General features: G+C 42.7%; 1 protein-coding gene across 1 annotated transcript in view; it reads right to left on the reverse strand.

The window, feature by feature from the left end:
* RAI14 (retinoic acid induced 14) overlaps positions 1 to 14,422 on the reverse strand; it is a 130,628-nt gene extending 116,206 nt beyond the window's left edge. The window contains 2 exon segments of the mRNA XM_043600187.1: positions 4,864 to 4,943; positions 14,401 to 14,422. Of these exon segments, the coding sequence (XP_043456122.1) occupies positions 4,864 to 4,899 (36 nt within the window). The 5' untranslated portion in view covers positions 4,900 to 4,943; positions 14,401 to 14,422.
* Between the last annotated feature and the right edge of the window lie 1,433 nt (positions 14,423 to 15,855).

The following is a 15,855-nucleotide window of genomic DNA, read 5'->3' on the forward strand; positions in this document are numbered from 1 at the left end:
GATGGCCAGAAAACCAGGAGAAGCCAGGAGAGCTTGGAACGGATTTGCCCTCACAGCCCTCCCAGGAAGGGGCCCTGCCAACACCTTGAGCTCAAACTTCCAGCCTCCAGAACTGTGAGAAAATACATTTCAGTTGTTTAAGCCACTGGGTCTGTGTTTACAGCAATCCTAGGAAACTAATACAAGGTGAAATCAGGCAGCAGGCAGATTCCCCATTAGGAAGGGCTGACAAGACCTGGAAAATATGTACTATGACACAAACCTGACTGAATTTCTCCCCAGAAGTTTATGAGAGTCTCATACCTCCAACCCAAAAAAAGATCATCTCTGATGTATCTCTGATGTATTTTGACATTATGTGTCTTAAAAAAAAAGAGACTTAGCTTTACAGATTTGGCCAAGGTTCCTCTGTCAACAGAGACTTGGATTTTAAATACTCCCATGGTGTGTGTGTGTGTTTGTGTGTGTGTGTGTGTGTGTGTGTGTGTGTGTGTGTGTGTGTGGTGTGGAAGGGAGACTTGGGCATCTGTAAAAACTTACTGCAAATGACCAAACACTCCTTGAAAAAATACCTTGGCAGAGATGGCGATTATCGACCTTCACAAGAGCAGCTCTCTCAACAGGCAACAAATTCAAACTCCTGTCTGAGCAGGATGTGTCTGGTTCCTCAAGATTCACAGGGTGTGTGCATTTCTTTGGCTGAAAGCTGCCATCATTAGTAGCTACTACCTAAAAAGTACCGCTAATTTAATATCTCATGGAGCCAGCCATTTTGAATTGCCTTGATTTTTTTTTTTAATGGAATGTCCGCTGCTTCCCTATTACAATGAAAAACATAATTGGGAACAAATCTTACATAAAATTAAACACACACCCACAGAGTAAACTCTGAAGGCCTCAATCGTGTTTGAGAGGCATTTCTCAAGCTTTGTTACAAAGATCTTTCAATCCCATTTCCCATCCTTCAACCTCCACCCATTTCATTCAAGGCACTAAAAATTGGCATTCGCAAAGAAATTCCAGAAGCCTGAGCATTTTTATTAACAAAGGGAAATCCCAACCTTCTTGGCCTCATTTCTCATGATGACAGCTCATTTTTCCATGTGGAACCACATGCTAGTTGCTGCAAATATGTAAAGAGGTAAAGAAGCCACGTTCAGACTGTAGTCATAAAAGATATAAATAATGATGATTTAAAGCTCTGTGCTCATTTTGTAAGCATAAAAGTCAAGTATATCCATTTTTAAAACTAGAATGAAAATTCATAGTGTTTTTATTAAAAGACTCGAGTCATGGCGTGGGCACTCTGCTGGGCTCTTGAAGTATTACTATTTTGCATGTCAAGGGCAAGTTTTTGAAACTGAGCTAGTGGCAGACCCCCGTGCATGACCCTCCCCTCCTCTCCCATCCAGTATTCCAAATCCTACCCAGCCTCAAGGACCAGAAAAAGCTCCACTTCTGTTAAGCTCTCCCAATTTTTCCCATTTCCAGTGATTCACCCCTCTGAAAATCGATAGCATGAATCGTCCAGACCCCACAATTTAACAACTGGTTGTGTCACCCCTTTACTCTCTATTGTATATATGATGTGTATTTTGCCTTAGTTACTTCCTGCATGTAAGTTTTCTCCTCCCATCCTGGTTTGTGAGCTTCTTAAAGAATCATACCTCACATTTCTTCTATATGCTCTCTAGTATCTAACCCAAGTTTAAGGATACCCAAAATAAAGTTACACATGTCAAATGAAAAATGTCATCTACTGAAGGGCAGGGGTTTAGCTTCATAATTCTCTTCAGCCTCTGTGGGTTACGGTAGGCTCCCAAGTATGTTTAGGGACTAAAGCAACCAGACAATGACAGAATCTAACCACAGCCCACAGAATTGGGCTCATCCCCCTATTATACTCACATAAACCTGACCTTGATTTGGTAGCCATAGGAGTCAAGTGTTCCAGAAAGGAACTTGGATTAAATCTCTACCGGCATGATGGTCCCGGAGCAGCACAGTGACCTTAAAGGCATCCACAGGGGTCTCCTTTGGGTCACTCTTGTCCTTTTTCACTCCTGGGTTTTGCTCTCAGTAGCCTCAAACTGATCTGGCTGTAGACCTCCCAGACACAGGCTGGCTGAAATGTGATCATACCAGTGGGTCACCTGCCTTCTCTTTATGAAAGCATGAACATGATCTGCTGTCCCTCTTCTTCCTACCCCCCAGAAATACAAAGAACTCTTTCTTTTCCCTTCTCCTTTCAGACTCACACAAAGACAAGAAGGAAAATTTGATGGCTGATGGTTTAGGATGGTTATTTCAGAAAGACCACTCACTTTAGGAAAAGATTACAGTTCAGCTTATTTAACTGAACAGTTTAAAACCTGTTTTTCATGTAACAAGTGACATGCATGTGCACATACACAATACCAAAAAAATTCAAACCAAAAGGCACATATTGCAAAGCAAGCCGACCTCCCCCAGCTACCCCCAGCTCTCAGTTTCCCTCCTCAGAGGCAGCAGCTATTATCAGATTATTCTGCCCTCCTGGCTATAGACACTTTTCAAACCCTACTTTTGATCATGGATTTCTGATTAAGAGAAGGAAGTATCTAACAATCATCTCCTGAATGCCAGGCCCTAAGATATGTGTTTTACATACATTAGCACATAGAACCTTCACAACAACTTTGGAAGGCTAATGTTATTTTCTCCACTTTTTGGGTGTGGAACCTGAGGGTCAGGAAAGGTAAGAGACTTGCACAAGGTCACCAGCCTCGGTCCAAAGTCACTTTCCAAACTGCTGACTGGATGAAATGGTTTTCAAGGTCAAATCTCCATCCAAATTTCCTTTTAGAAAGCCTGTGCTCTGTAACTGGGTTCTGATATCAGAAAAACTGATTGTACAAAGTAGAGCTCTAAGAACCCAGACAAGTTACCATACCTCTCTAGGTCTCAGTTTTTCCATCTGTAAAATGAGTCTAAGTGTAATACCTACCACATAAGGTTTGTGGCAAGATTCACTGAATTTCACACAATGAGCTTTGGATGGTACCTGATACAGAGTCAATTACTTCCTAACAGTTATTATCACACGGCTGATTGACAAATGGACAAACAGACCCAAAATTTGATGTTCTGATCAAATGTCAAAAGCAATTCGATATTGTCTGGCCCCATGGTAACAATTTCTTTTGCTCACTCATCCAAGCTGCTCCTCTAACATTTCTTCTCTTAGCACTAACTTCCAAAATCACAGTCTCTCTGCTGCCAAATCCCAGAAGCTTTTAATAGTGTTATTATTGTGTTTTTTTAATCACTGCAACAGTTCCATTTTTATTTAAAAACTAGATTCCAGCAACACCCTCCCAACTGATGCCAGTTTTTAATTTTTTAAACCAAAAGTTTATGTGTCTATCACTTCCCCGTACCCCAGTTCATATATCATGGAACTCTAGACTGATTAAATTTTGCTAAAATAATCTCAACTGTATAAATGGAAGCTACCCAAATTCCCCTAGAATGGAAAAGACATTTGTTAACCTGGTCACACAATGTACTAACCCATCCATATCTGGGCAACGCTCTCCATCTAATTGCCTTTTTGTTCTCACTGAAAGCCAGATGAGATCTGTAGGCCGTAGTATCATAGGGCCAGCAGATGAGGAGGCTGAAGTCGGTTTCTCAGGGGAGTAACAGGGGCAAGGGGCTAAGGAAGACCGATGACAACCGAGGCTCTCAGTGGCCAAAGACAAATTAGATGCTTCTGGCCAAGTCACTTCACATTGTCTAAGTTCCACTTAACTTACTTTCAATTAAGGTGAAACCCAACTTTTTCTCAAAATCCCTTTCTGCCTCTAACCTCTAAGCGAGACAAAAATTTGCAACCATCCCACAAGCATCTCGACCAGTCTGGACTTTATCAGGGCAGTAAGTTACATGTCAAGATGCAGCCTCAAAAGATAAGCTTCAGCCAAAAGGAGGTGTGTGCATTTAACATGTGAGCCACAAAAGATGCACCCTCCATTTACCGGAAAAATGCACCTGTGCCAAGCTGTCTTAGAACTCACGGCAAAACAATAAAATCCAGGTTCACCTTAATTACCTCATGGGAAAGGATAGCCACGCAAGCCCATTGTAAGGGTGACACATCTGGGCTTCCACCTGAGACTCTTCCATGAGCTTCTCCCATTCAATAATTCTGCCCAAAGGATGGGGAGTTCAGCTAGTACAAGACCGGAGTCCCAGCAGGGTTTATGAGAAGACCGTTTGTTAAGATATCATGTGTATAATCCTCTCCAGTTTCTCCTGTGGGAGACTTTGTTTCATAATCCTGACATCATAACGGGTTCCTCCAATCCAAAATCTTTTATGATGGATAACAAATGAGTGAGAACCCCAAGAATTCAGGGGGAGTAAAGGTGTTGTTTTACCACAAAAGCCTTAACAGAGTTAAAAAAAAAAAAAAATTTTCCTAAGGCCAAAGATGAACCAAGCTAATATGTCATTCCTTAACTACTCCCACGAGACTAGCTTCCTCCAAAAATGGCATTCCGAATCAGATTCGGGGGACTTTGGAAATGCTGAGGTTTTTACTGATTCTTTTCTTTAAGATATTTAATTTGACTCTTCCTTTCTCTACAAGACACAGACGCCAGGAATAAAGAAGTCATTCTTGAAAGCTGTTCGCACAAACAGCAAAGAACCTAGAGCATGCCATTCACAAAAGCCACGCTGAGTTGAGGCCCAGAGTGTTCCTGGCTCCTGTAGTTGATTAACCCAGTGCCTTATCAAGGTAGGAATGGAGGGCTGTTCCTGCCGCCTCAGGAGAGTGAGAGTGGAGTAGGCAGACAGTGAGTCACGCAGCATACTTACGTCGCTCTTCCTGAACTTGGCTTTCAAGCTCTTCATGTTTAGTCCATTCAGCTTTCCAAACCTCTAGAGATTTTCAACACCTAAGCAGAGAATGAATAAAAGAAAGAAATTAACTATTTAGGTTTCCAGATAAACACTACAGATATTCCCTCCTGCTAGGATTACAGCTTTTTGGCCATGGGCCACTGGGGTTGAGTTAGAAAGGTGTTCAGAATTAGAACCTAAGAAGTGGTAAAGAATGTGTTGTTTCACTCACGATATAGTCTCTAGAAGCTTCGGACATTTTCAAGTTAACCGAATCTAAGTTTTATCCCAACTTCCAAAACGTTAACAGAACAAGTTTAACTGTCATTGTACAAAATACAGTATCTGCGTGCAGCATGAGTTCCTATACGTGCTGTTCATGTTTTAATCCTACCATCCACCTCCTTTTGAAGGGCCACAATAGTAAAGAATGAGAAGGAAAACAGTTCATATTCCAGATGCCATTCATTCCATATTTATTTTTCTCAGTGTGGTTTCTTTTTTTCCTCCTAAATGCACGCACAAGGCAGTTAGTAAAAAAAAAAAAATGCCAGGAACAACAAAACCTCCCTCTTCAAATACCTCATTCTGCAGGAAGCTGCTCTAAACAATGAAAAAGGCTCCCTTCCCCCACCCCCAAGGTCCTCGTGGGACCCAGCAATTCCAAGTTTGAGCTGGCAGAGTCTTAAGAAATCCCCTCATTTAGGAGTTCTGGGGTCCCCTGCAAAGTGAACTTTTTAAAAGTATTATATATGTACTTTTTTTTTTCCAGGGAAGACAGTTCCTAGTTTTCATCAGATCCTGCAAGGAGTTGTCACCCTTCAAAAGTGAAGACTATTGATCCAGGCTAAGTGCCTCATGTTTCAGAGGTAGCAGTGAAGCCACAGAGAAGTCAGGAAACTTGCCACCGGCCAAAAGCCTGCTTATGATGGAATTGACAATCAGACCAGTAGTTGAACGCTTTTCCCACTGCCCTGTAGCTTGAAAACTAAAACCCAAAAGCAGAATCCTGTGCTAAAACACGGTACAGACTTTATCTCTTTCACCCTTAAAACTGGAAAATTACAGAGTGTGGAACCTTTGCATTTAGGTCAAAAGGGCAAGAAAATCTGTATGCAAGTTCCCAACACGTAGCAAGCACTCTCTAAATGTAACTTCGAGCCTCACCTGACAAAGTGAGAACAGATGAACCTTAGCAGTACTGTCCATTTGGGCACGAAGGAAGAGCGGTCCCATGTTTACCCTTGCTGGACATTATTTTTCAAAAGCCTTTCAAAGCCATCTCTGTTCCTCTATCGCCCTTATCATTCTGGACTAAACGGATTTGAAGCAACAAAGGGAAAAAAACCAAGCCACTGAATGGCTGTACTCCTCCTCCCTTGTGTCTTCATCACTGCCTCCAGAAGTTGTCCAGCGACTCTCTGGCTTCAAACATTGTTTACTTTCATTTTCGCTGCTGTCATTAAGCAGGGCCTTTGGATGAAGGGCACAAAAACCCAGTCATCAGAAAGCCCTTCGGTGACATTAATCTGGAGGCCACACCATTACTGCAGCCTCACCGTGGTCTCTTCCAATCTTCCCCGCCTGGGCAGGAGTGACTGAATGTGTGTTACCTTGGAAACCATACACGCTATAATTAGCCCTTGTTAATTGCCAAGTATTTAGCCACAGGCTGGGCTGGTACCTGAAAAGCAAAGTGCAAACTCCCGGACAGTGTTTCTCACCACTGGCTCCTCATTAATCTGAATCACAAGGACATGGGGACAATTTGCTAAAGGCCAAATCCTAGTCCACATCCTATGGAAACTGAACCTCAGGAAGCAGGGCTCAGGCATGTCCTTGGTTGAATCTTTTGTTCGGTAAGGTTTGAGAATCTTTTTTTTTTTTTATCTAGGGGGGTGGGGAACAAGCATGGGCTTGTACTTGTGAGAAGGGAAGGGGCAGAGAGAAAGGAAGAGAGAGAATCCCGAGCAGGCTCCATACCTGCAGTGCAGAACCCCAGGGTGGGACTCAAACCCACAAACCATGATATCAAGGCCTGAGCCCTAGTTGGATGTTTAACCGACTGAGCCACCCAGGCACCCGGAGCTTTGAAAATCTTTTTTTTTTTTTTTTAATTTTTTTTTTAACATTTATTTTTGAGACAGAGAGAGACAGAGCATGAACAGGGGAGGGTCAGAGAGAGGGAGACACAGAATCTGAAACAGGCTCCAGGCTCTGAGCTGTCAGCACAGAGCCCGACGCAGGGCTCGAACTCACGGACCGTGAGATCATGACCTGAGCCGAAGTCGGACGCTTAACCGACCGAGCCACCCAGGCGCCACGAGAATCTTGAAGTAAGGTAGATGAGGCAGGGAATACACTCATCAAAGTTATGCTGCATCATTTAACAACCCTTTTTTGTGTCAATGCAAACCACCTTTTGATGAATCCAAGTAGAAATAACGATAATCAGATATTCCCCAACTGCCACTGGCTCACAGTTCTCCCAAAAATGGCAGTCATCCTTTGAGTTCAATTCCTTCCACCTTTGGGTGAAATGCTAATAACCAAGGAAAGAAGCCCAATCTATGCAAGAGGAAAGGGAGAAAGGGAAGACAAGGTTTTCAAAGGCCACAAACTGTGTAGCCCACCAAGGTGGAACCACCCAAAGCATTCCTTCAGTTCTGGAACACAATGTCTTAGGCAATGGTGGGTAAGACTATTATTTGAGCTCATTAAGTTTTTTGTGGGTGTTGTGCTTTTTCTTGTGTGTTTTTCTTTGACTTTTTTCTTTTTTTTAGCATGGCAATGAGAACATGCAAACTCTTATTTGAAGAGGATTAAGTAAATAAAGCACTTAATTCCAAAAATTCCCAGAGGCAGGCAGATATTAGCTGTGAAATGAATGTCTTCCTGGAGTCATGGGTCTGGGTGTGTGTTAGCTGGGTGGTCCATAGGTACAACTTCCAGATGATAGAGATAGGGATCAAGGGTAAAGAGGTTCTGGAAGCCTACAGAATAGTAATTTTAGACACAGGAACTGTAGCTGGGGAGAGGGGGTAATGATAGTAATAGGTCACTGTCTTCCTGGTATTCACAAGAGGATCTAACATCTGGAAGTCATGACTAATGGTAGTAACCTGCCCCTGACAGGGTGCTGGGTTCTGTCTGCCCCAGCACCTTCTCTTCCCCAAGAAGACCCACAAGTAAATCAGGGACTTGACTTCCTTGGGTCAGCTGGAATCTTACTGCTCCAATTCCCAAATCCAGACTTCCAAAGCTCAGATTGGGTTATAGCCTATCTTGAGCACAAGTGATATCTATCAGTAGATCTAGGCTACACTGATAGCCGTCCTTGGACAAGTCACTTAATCAAGACGACTTACTTCAAAAGGGCTGCAGTGAAGCTTAATTAACTGTGCACCAGCCTAATTTGGATAGTACAAAAAGGCAACATGTGACACATATATGGGAAAAACTGTAAGTACTCCCGTTTCAAGAATAAAGCACATCCCACTCACCAAGCAGAAATATTCGTTTACTAACATTTGCTTGTCACTGGAACATGGCTCCCATTGCTATCACCAGTCATCAAATCACATCAAGTCAACTGATGAGGACGAACAGTGCAGGAGGAGGAGTGCATGAGGACTTACTACCTTCTCATCTGAAAGACTGCATCCAACAAACAGGCTTTATTAATCCATGTTCCCTTTAAAGCTCTCAATCAAAGCTTAACCGGAGGTACCTTTATCTGCTAATTCTAGCCTGAATCAAGAAACCTTGGTATGAGCCTATAGAGCTTTATTATGAATGTTAGACTTCTTTATTAAAAATAACTCAGAATATGGAGTTTCCTTTTGGGGAGATGAAATCTTCTAAATCTGTTGTCACGATGACTCCATAACCTGTGAACATACCAAAACCATTCAATTATACACTTCAAGTGGGTTAACAGAAAAGACTGTGAGTTCTATCTCAACAAAGCACACCTTACTAATCTCCACTACCTTCTCCAATCCTTAGAGTTAGGAAAATTCCAGGTTAGAAATCTCTGGACTGAACTGAAAGAGAACTTCAAAGGAACATGGGTTAACCAGCAATACCCATAACACTAAAATGTGGCTGCTCCTAGATGTTCTTTATTTAGCTATTTCTCTACCACAACCCACCCAACTGAAGTGGTCAGAAAGACGTTCCTCTATTTTCCAGCTACGTCTACTCCCACTCACTCCCACCCCCACATATGACCCAGGGATTATTTCATAAGGCGATGTTGCCAATTACATCAGCATAGGAGAGTCCTCTTGGAGCCCCAGCCAGTATTCTATTTCCATAATCACAAGTGAGACTCAGAAATCTGTAATTTTTTTTTTAACTCCTCAGGTGATTTGGATGCTCAACGAGATTGGGGAAACACTGTCCTAGACTCAGTGATATTGTACCTATAACTGACACTTTCATTAAAAAAATAAACTAGAGGGGCACCTCGGTGGCTCAGTATGTTAAGTATCTAATGTGACTTCGGCTCAGGTCATGATCTCATGATTTGTGAGTTCAAGCCCAGCGTCTGTACTGACAGCTCAGAGCCTGGAGCCTGCTTCAGAATCTGTGTCTCCCTTTCTCTCTGCTCCTTCCTCACTCACGCTCTGCCTCTCTCAAAAATAAATAGATGTTAAAAAAAATTTTTTTTTAATAAACTGGAGACATTATACAAGTAGGTATGTGTTCACTGAATGTGTCTGAATCTTTCACAATACTGGGGTGTGCAGGAGGAGGGTGTGGAAGAGAGCCCTCTGTATTCGAAATCCTACAAGAGCAGCTAGCTGGCTACCCATGGCCACCAGGAGCAATATTAACTCGCAAAGGCAACTGGCAGCTGGACACACATGTATGTTTTCCTGGATCCCAAGAAAACATCCGCATCTAAGGCACCATACCATAGGGTTCAAGGGCAGTGGTTTAAAATTGTTCCCTCTGAATCACTGCAACATTAGAGAAGCAGAATAAATAACAATGTCGTGTGCCTAATTATTCCTCCCATCATGGAATGTGGAGATACTTCTATGAATCCTAGTGTGCAACACTAATGCACACCCCAGATGGGCCTCAGGGGGTTTTCTGAGGAACACTGGGCTTAAAATCCCCAGCACTGAACAATGCATTGAAACAAATGTAAGGAACTAAAATTAAAATACTTCTCTCCTGGCCAGCACCTACCTCTTCTCCCTTAAGTACTTGTTTCCTCAGACAATAATCTCTCTTCAACAAAGATGGAATTTTAACCAAAAGCTGTATAAACACTCAATTCTCTCAATCTGGCAAAACAAATACATTCTGCAAAAGGTCTCTCCAGATCAACTTTCCCAGTAAGTTGACGCTGACAACACAGCACCTCATGCTATCCAAACTGCTCCTGGGGTTAGAAGCTGCAAGTCTCTGCCTGTGTCCAGGACTAGGTCACTATTTCTGGAATAAAGAACATCAAATGGGAACCAGAGGTCAGTAAGTCCTGTTCCCCTTCACCTGATTTTATCCACAGCTGACATGTTCTTATCTCAGTAAGATAGGATTTTAAACATACGTTTAGGTTATGAGAACTCTCAGCAGACACTATGGAGGACTCAAAACTGACCAAGGGTGCGACAGCTAATAATTAGGTGTCAAATACTGCAGGAATTCAAAGAGTGGAAATCTTAGAGGCCTGGGAAAAATCAGAGAAGTCTTTACTGCAGGGGAAGGGATGTAACTGGCCTTAAAGGAAACTCAGGATTTGGGCAACCTGATGAAGAAAGGCCATCTTGTCTAACCTTTCCCACAAGACGGGGCATGTCCACCTTAGATTTTCTAGGCAAAGGTCAGACACTGGTCTGATCTCTTTAAGCAGTCCTAGAAGCTTCTCTCAGGGGGTTGCGTAGGCATGGTGGGAATCATTGCATGGCTCCTTCCAAAGAAGGACCTTCCCCCAATCTCCACAAGCTCCGACCCTTTTACAACCTGGACGTGAGTGAGGAGTGCAAGAGTCCCATTACCAGTTTTCAGCAAATTTGAAAATGTGCATCTCAGGCTGCTTACTTATTTTAGGGTGGAGGGTTTTCCCAGTAGGATTTTCATTTTGCTTCCACTTGGACACTGGCCATCAGCATACAATCAGTAAATGTTTCGCAAATGTATGTGTGGAACAAAGACATAGGTTAGGCGCCCGACTAGCCAACAGACTTCACCTTTGACCTCAGCAAAGCTCTCTTTGGTCCCAAAGGCACTGGGTTAGCTGCACTGGAATCCGAGGAAAGGCAATATGACTAGATTTCACCATGTACATAAGAAAGCACTAAAGTAAAACAAACAACAACAACAACAACAAAAAAACCATTCGGTCAATGAAGTCTTACTAGGTTGCCCTTTTTTCTGTCCTGCCTGCCCTCTTCTCTGGGTCACACTCCATATCCAGCACCTCCCCAGCCACATACTTGAGCTCAGCCATGAGAACCACCCATTTTGAATAAAGGAATGTAAGAGTCAACAGAGAGCAAGGACCATCAGGTAGAACCCTGGGGGCAAGTTCTCAGAATAGAGATTTTACCAGCCCCATAGGAGAGAGCTATGGGTCAGGCCAAGGAGTCCCTCCAGATCAACACGGCTGCTCTGTTACTTTGCGTGAGATTCTACCACTTCTAGTCAAGGAGCTTCTCAATAAGGAAAAAGTCCATCCCAAATGGGTCCAAGCCTTCAACTCTAACTTCAGCAAGACTCTCTCTATAGTCAACACTCAAAGTTCACTATGGCTGAGCAAATGAATGGTGGAGGAATGAATGAATGCATGGGCACTAAGTGCTAAGTTGGAAACACAAAGATACAAAAGATATTTCATTCCAAAGCAAGTGGCCAGTATAAGATGCAGATTTTCAAAGGATTTAGCCAAAAAAAGAACTCTTGAAGCCCTTACATCTGGAGTCTAACAGGGTCAATGTGTGTGGCGACTGGAGAGTCTCTTTCTCTGAGATGAACTAGACACTGATCTCCCCCTACTGTGCCCACTCTACCCCAGTTTTGCCACGGAAACCCTGGGGAGACCAGCAGCCCTGACAGCTAGATGAAGCAGCGAGCCACCAGGAGAAAATGAGGAAAGAGATCTTTTCTTTTAAATCATAGTTGAACTTTTTATTATTATTTAAGTTCAACATTCTAAGTTCTAAATTAAGGGTATTTAGCAGGGGTGAAGGGTGGGTGAAATGGGTGAAGGGGATCAAGACGTCAAACCAGGGTCAAACTTCCAGTTCTAAAATAAGTTGTTGAGGACGTAAGGTACAGCATGGGGACTATAGTTAATAACATCGTGTTGCATATTTGAAAGTTGCTAAGAAAGTCCATCTTAAAAGTATTTTGTAACTACCCATGGTGAAGGGACATTAAAGAAAGCTGCTTTATGATTACATCTTAGGAGGCATATTTATTCAGCAAACCAGATACATATGAATAAATAAATGAATGTCAAACAAGCAACTTTTACTGGGCATTAATTACCGGCTAGGTGCTTTCATATAGTATTCTTTCTTACGAACTAAGGTGCAGGCTTGTTAAATGATTACTCAGAAGATAAGGAAGAGAAAGTTTAGGGGGAAAAAAGACAAAAGCAATAGTTTTCATTTTGGCAGTGGATCCTTTCTAAAATACTCTAATATTTCACTTTTTTTCTCCCCAAGAAAATAAATGACCGCATTCTTTTTAAATTGTAAACGTCTTTCAGATAGCGTATCATAGTAATCATGTGATAAAACTCTCTTGAGAACATTAATCTCCTTCAATAAATTCACAACTTGCCTTTATCCAGAGGACGACACTTCTCTTGTGAAACAAATACATCATTCTTCCTTAAAAATAAAACCTGCCATCAACCAGAACCAATCTAGGTCCATGAATCAGTCGGGGCCAGCAGCACGGATATAAAAGTGGCCAGCGCTCTGGCAACATTACTATCTCGTCTGTCAAATCTGCTACTCACATGCTCCAATAAGCCTACCAAAGAAAAGCCCCAAGGTTACCTCATGCCCTAAATCCATCCAATTTAAAAAGCATGGGCTTAATCAAGACAAACTACTTCTGGAATACAAAAATCATCCTAAGACTAAGAAATTCCATGTGATTATCCCTCATGTTGAGACTATTTTTAGATCCCCAAATGCCTTTCCAATTCTGCATTTTCTTGATCTTTGATGTTGATGTCAATAGCACCATCTAAACATACTGCTGTGTTCATCTTTCCAGAAAAAAAAAAAAAAAAAAGATGCCCCGCGCAGAGCTAATAATCAAGTCGAAATGGCAAGTCACGTGTGCCATGAACTTAAGCTTCTTCCTCCCAGTCTACTCCTTTGGCCTCACCCATCTTGAAACCCAAAAGAACCAATTGAGTTTAAAAATACAGATCCAGGGGGCGCCTGGGTGGCTCAGTCAGTTAAGTGTCTGGCTCTTGATTTCGGCTCCGGTCATAGTCTCTCTTTGGGGAGATCGAGCCCCACAGTGGGCTCTGTGCTGACCATGCAGAGCCTACTTGGGATTCTCTTTTTCTCCCTCTTGGCCTCTCCCCCACTCTCTTTCTCTCTCAAAATAAACTTATATATATATATACACACACACACACACACACACACATATGTATACGTTTTATATATGTATATGTACGTGTGTGTGTGTGTGTGTGTATATATATATATATATATATATATATATATATATATAATCTCCATCCAATACTCAAACATTACTGGTGAACATATAAAATGTGGAAAACAAAAAGCCACCGTGGAAAGCAGTTTTTACGAAGCTAAGTATAAACTTACCATACAACCCAGCAATTCCACTCCTGCGGGATCTTGCCAAGAGAAATGAAAACATATGTCCACACAAAGATTTGTACACAAATGTTGATAGCAGTATTCATAATTGCAAAACAAGTGGAAACCACTGAAATAGCTATCAGTTAGGTAAACAAAGTATGGCATTCCAACACGAAGGAATAATACTATCAAGTACTAAAAAGGAACAAAGTATCAGTACATGTTGCACCATGGATGGAACTCAAAACCATCGTGCTAAGTGATGGTCAGACATAGAAGACCACACATTATAAGATTCCATTTGTAGGACATGTCTAAAAAAGGCAAATTTATAGAGACCAAGTGGCTTAGTGGTTGCCTGGGGCTGGAAGTGGTAACAGATTGCAAATGGGCATGAGGGATCTTTTTGGGGTGAGGGAAAGGTTTTAAAACTGGATTCTGGTAATGGCTGTACAACAATAAGCTTCCAAAATTATTAAACTGTAGGTTAAAATTGGTAAATTTTATGAAATATACTCATGGGTCAATGAAGCCGGTTTTTTAACTATCAAATACATAAAGTGAAAAAGGGGGCCATCTGCCAAGTTAGGTAGTGAAAAATGTCTTTAGAGGAAGTGAGAGGGTAGGGTTCCATTTATGGTTATATTTAATTCTTGTTTTTACACTAGAAAAACTTAATTGTCAAACATTGGCTTACCGCAGATTTCATCGGTTCTCTTACTTTCAAAATGGGGAGGACTTGGACTCCACATTCTGGAATGTTGGAAATGTCATTACAGAGATCACAATGGTTTTGTTTGGACTGTTCAATTTCTTTACCCATATATCCAGGGCCTCAAATACGTTTCAGAACAAGGGAAAAATATGTTAATAACTCAGATTCCATGTCTTAGGGCCCAGGAGCAGGACTAGAGGGTAGATGCAGAACACAAAAATTATTTCTGCTGCCCAACGGTCATGTTTGGACATTACTTGAACATCGTGCATTCAAAAAAGAATGTTCCTCATCTCGGTCCAACAGGGGTGGTGGGGGCTGCTCACTTGAAGGCAGGGCTCATTTCCTTTGACATAATGGGGTTACTTTGCATGCTGCAGTGCCCTGCCTTCTTCTGACAACCGCACCCCACCTCCTTTAAAAAAAAAAATCCCTCCAAGGTGTCACCCTCCTCCGACCTGGCTGTTTTCTGACCATGGGTACTCCCTGAGAGATGGGAATGTGTCTTCGGCAAGGCTACTAGGAGATTCTCCCTGGGATTTCAGGAGGAGGGTAGAGGTAGGGGACAGGGGAGGGAGAGAAGAGGGAGGAAAAGGAAGGGAGACAGGAAGGGAATGAAAGGGGGTGACAGAGAAGGAGGGAGAGACCTTCCTCTCTGGTGGAGAAATGGGAAAGCATGGGCCTGGCAGCAGCCCCAGCCGGGTACAGAGAGCTGGTTTGAGAAAAGAACCAAAAAGGTCCCTGAGGGCCTGAAGGGGCTTCTACCCTTTGAGCACAGGATTTGGGGTCACATGAGTCAGGACACTCTCCTTGTAGCCCAAGCTGGGTGTCTGTCAAAGAGACAAATCCTCATAGTGGATCTTGCTCAGGCTGTCATCTTGGATGCCACAGTAAAAGGGGACCTAGAACTTCAACATTTCTGTCTGATCACCTCCTTTCTGAAGTCAGGAGCTAAATTCACTTCAGGGACCTCCAGAAGCGAAATACACACTCTTTGGAGTCAAACTGGGCTGAACACAACAGATGACCTACAACGTTCCCTGTTGAACCCACAGGTAAGGAAGAGCAATTTTATCATTCATTCCTTTGGCTATCAGCTGCTCCCTGGTGTATTCTGCCCCAGGCAGCAGGCCCTGGCCCACCCCCACCCCATGTACTCCATGCTGTATTCACCTCCAACACTGCAATCACCCCAGAAGACCTCTGCAGCAGGCCCAGCGTGGGTCTTTGGGCTATTTCCATTCCGAAAGGCTGTGCTGCTCTTTGACTCTTCTACAGGAACCAGCCAACAACGAAAAGAATCACAATTAACTGGACACGAATAGCATTAGACTATTTTAAACCCTCATGAAATAAAAAGCCACCATAACAGCTGGGTCCAAGAGGGACCCCGTGCTGCCAATGAGGTGCACCTGACCTCCTCTGCTCCACGGGGGA

The sequence above is a fragment of the Prionailurus bengalensis genome, chromosome A1 (assembly GCF_016509475.1).
Source record: "Prionailurus bengalensis isolate Pbe53 chromosome A1, Fcat_Pben_1.1_paternal_pri, whole genome shotgun sequence".
In the NCBI taxonomy this organism is placed as follows: Eukaryota; Metazoa; Chordata; class Mammalia; order Carnivora; family Felidae; genus Prionailurus; species Prionailurus bengalensis.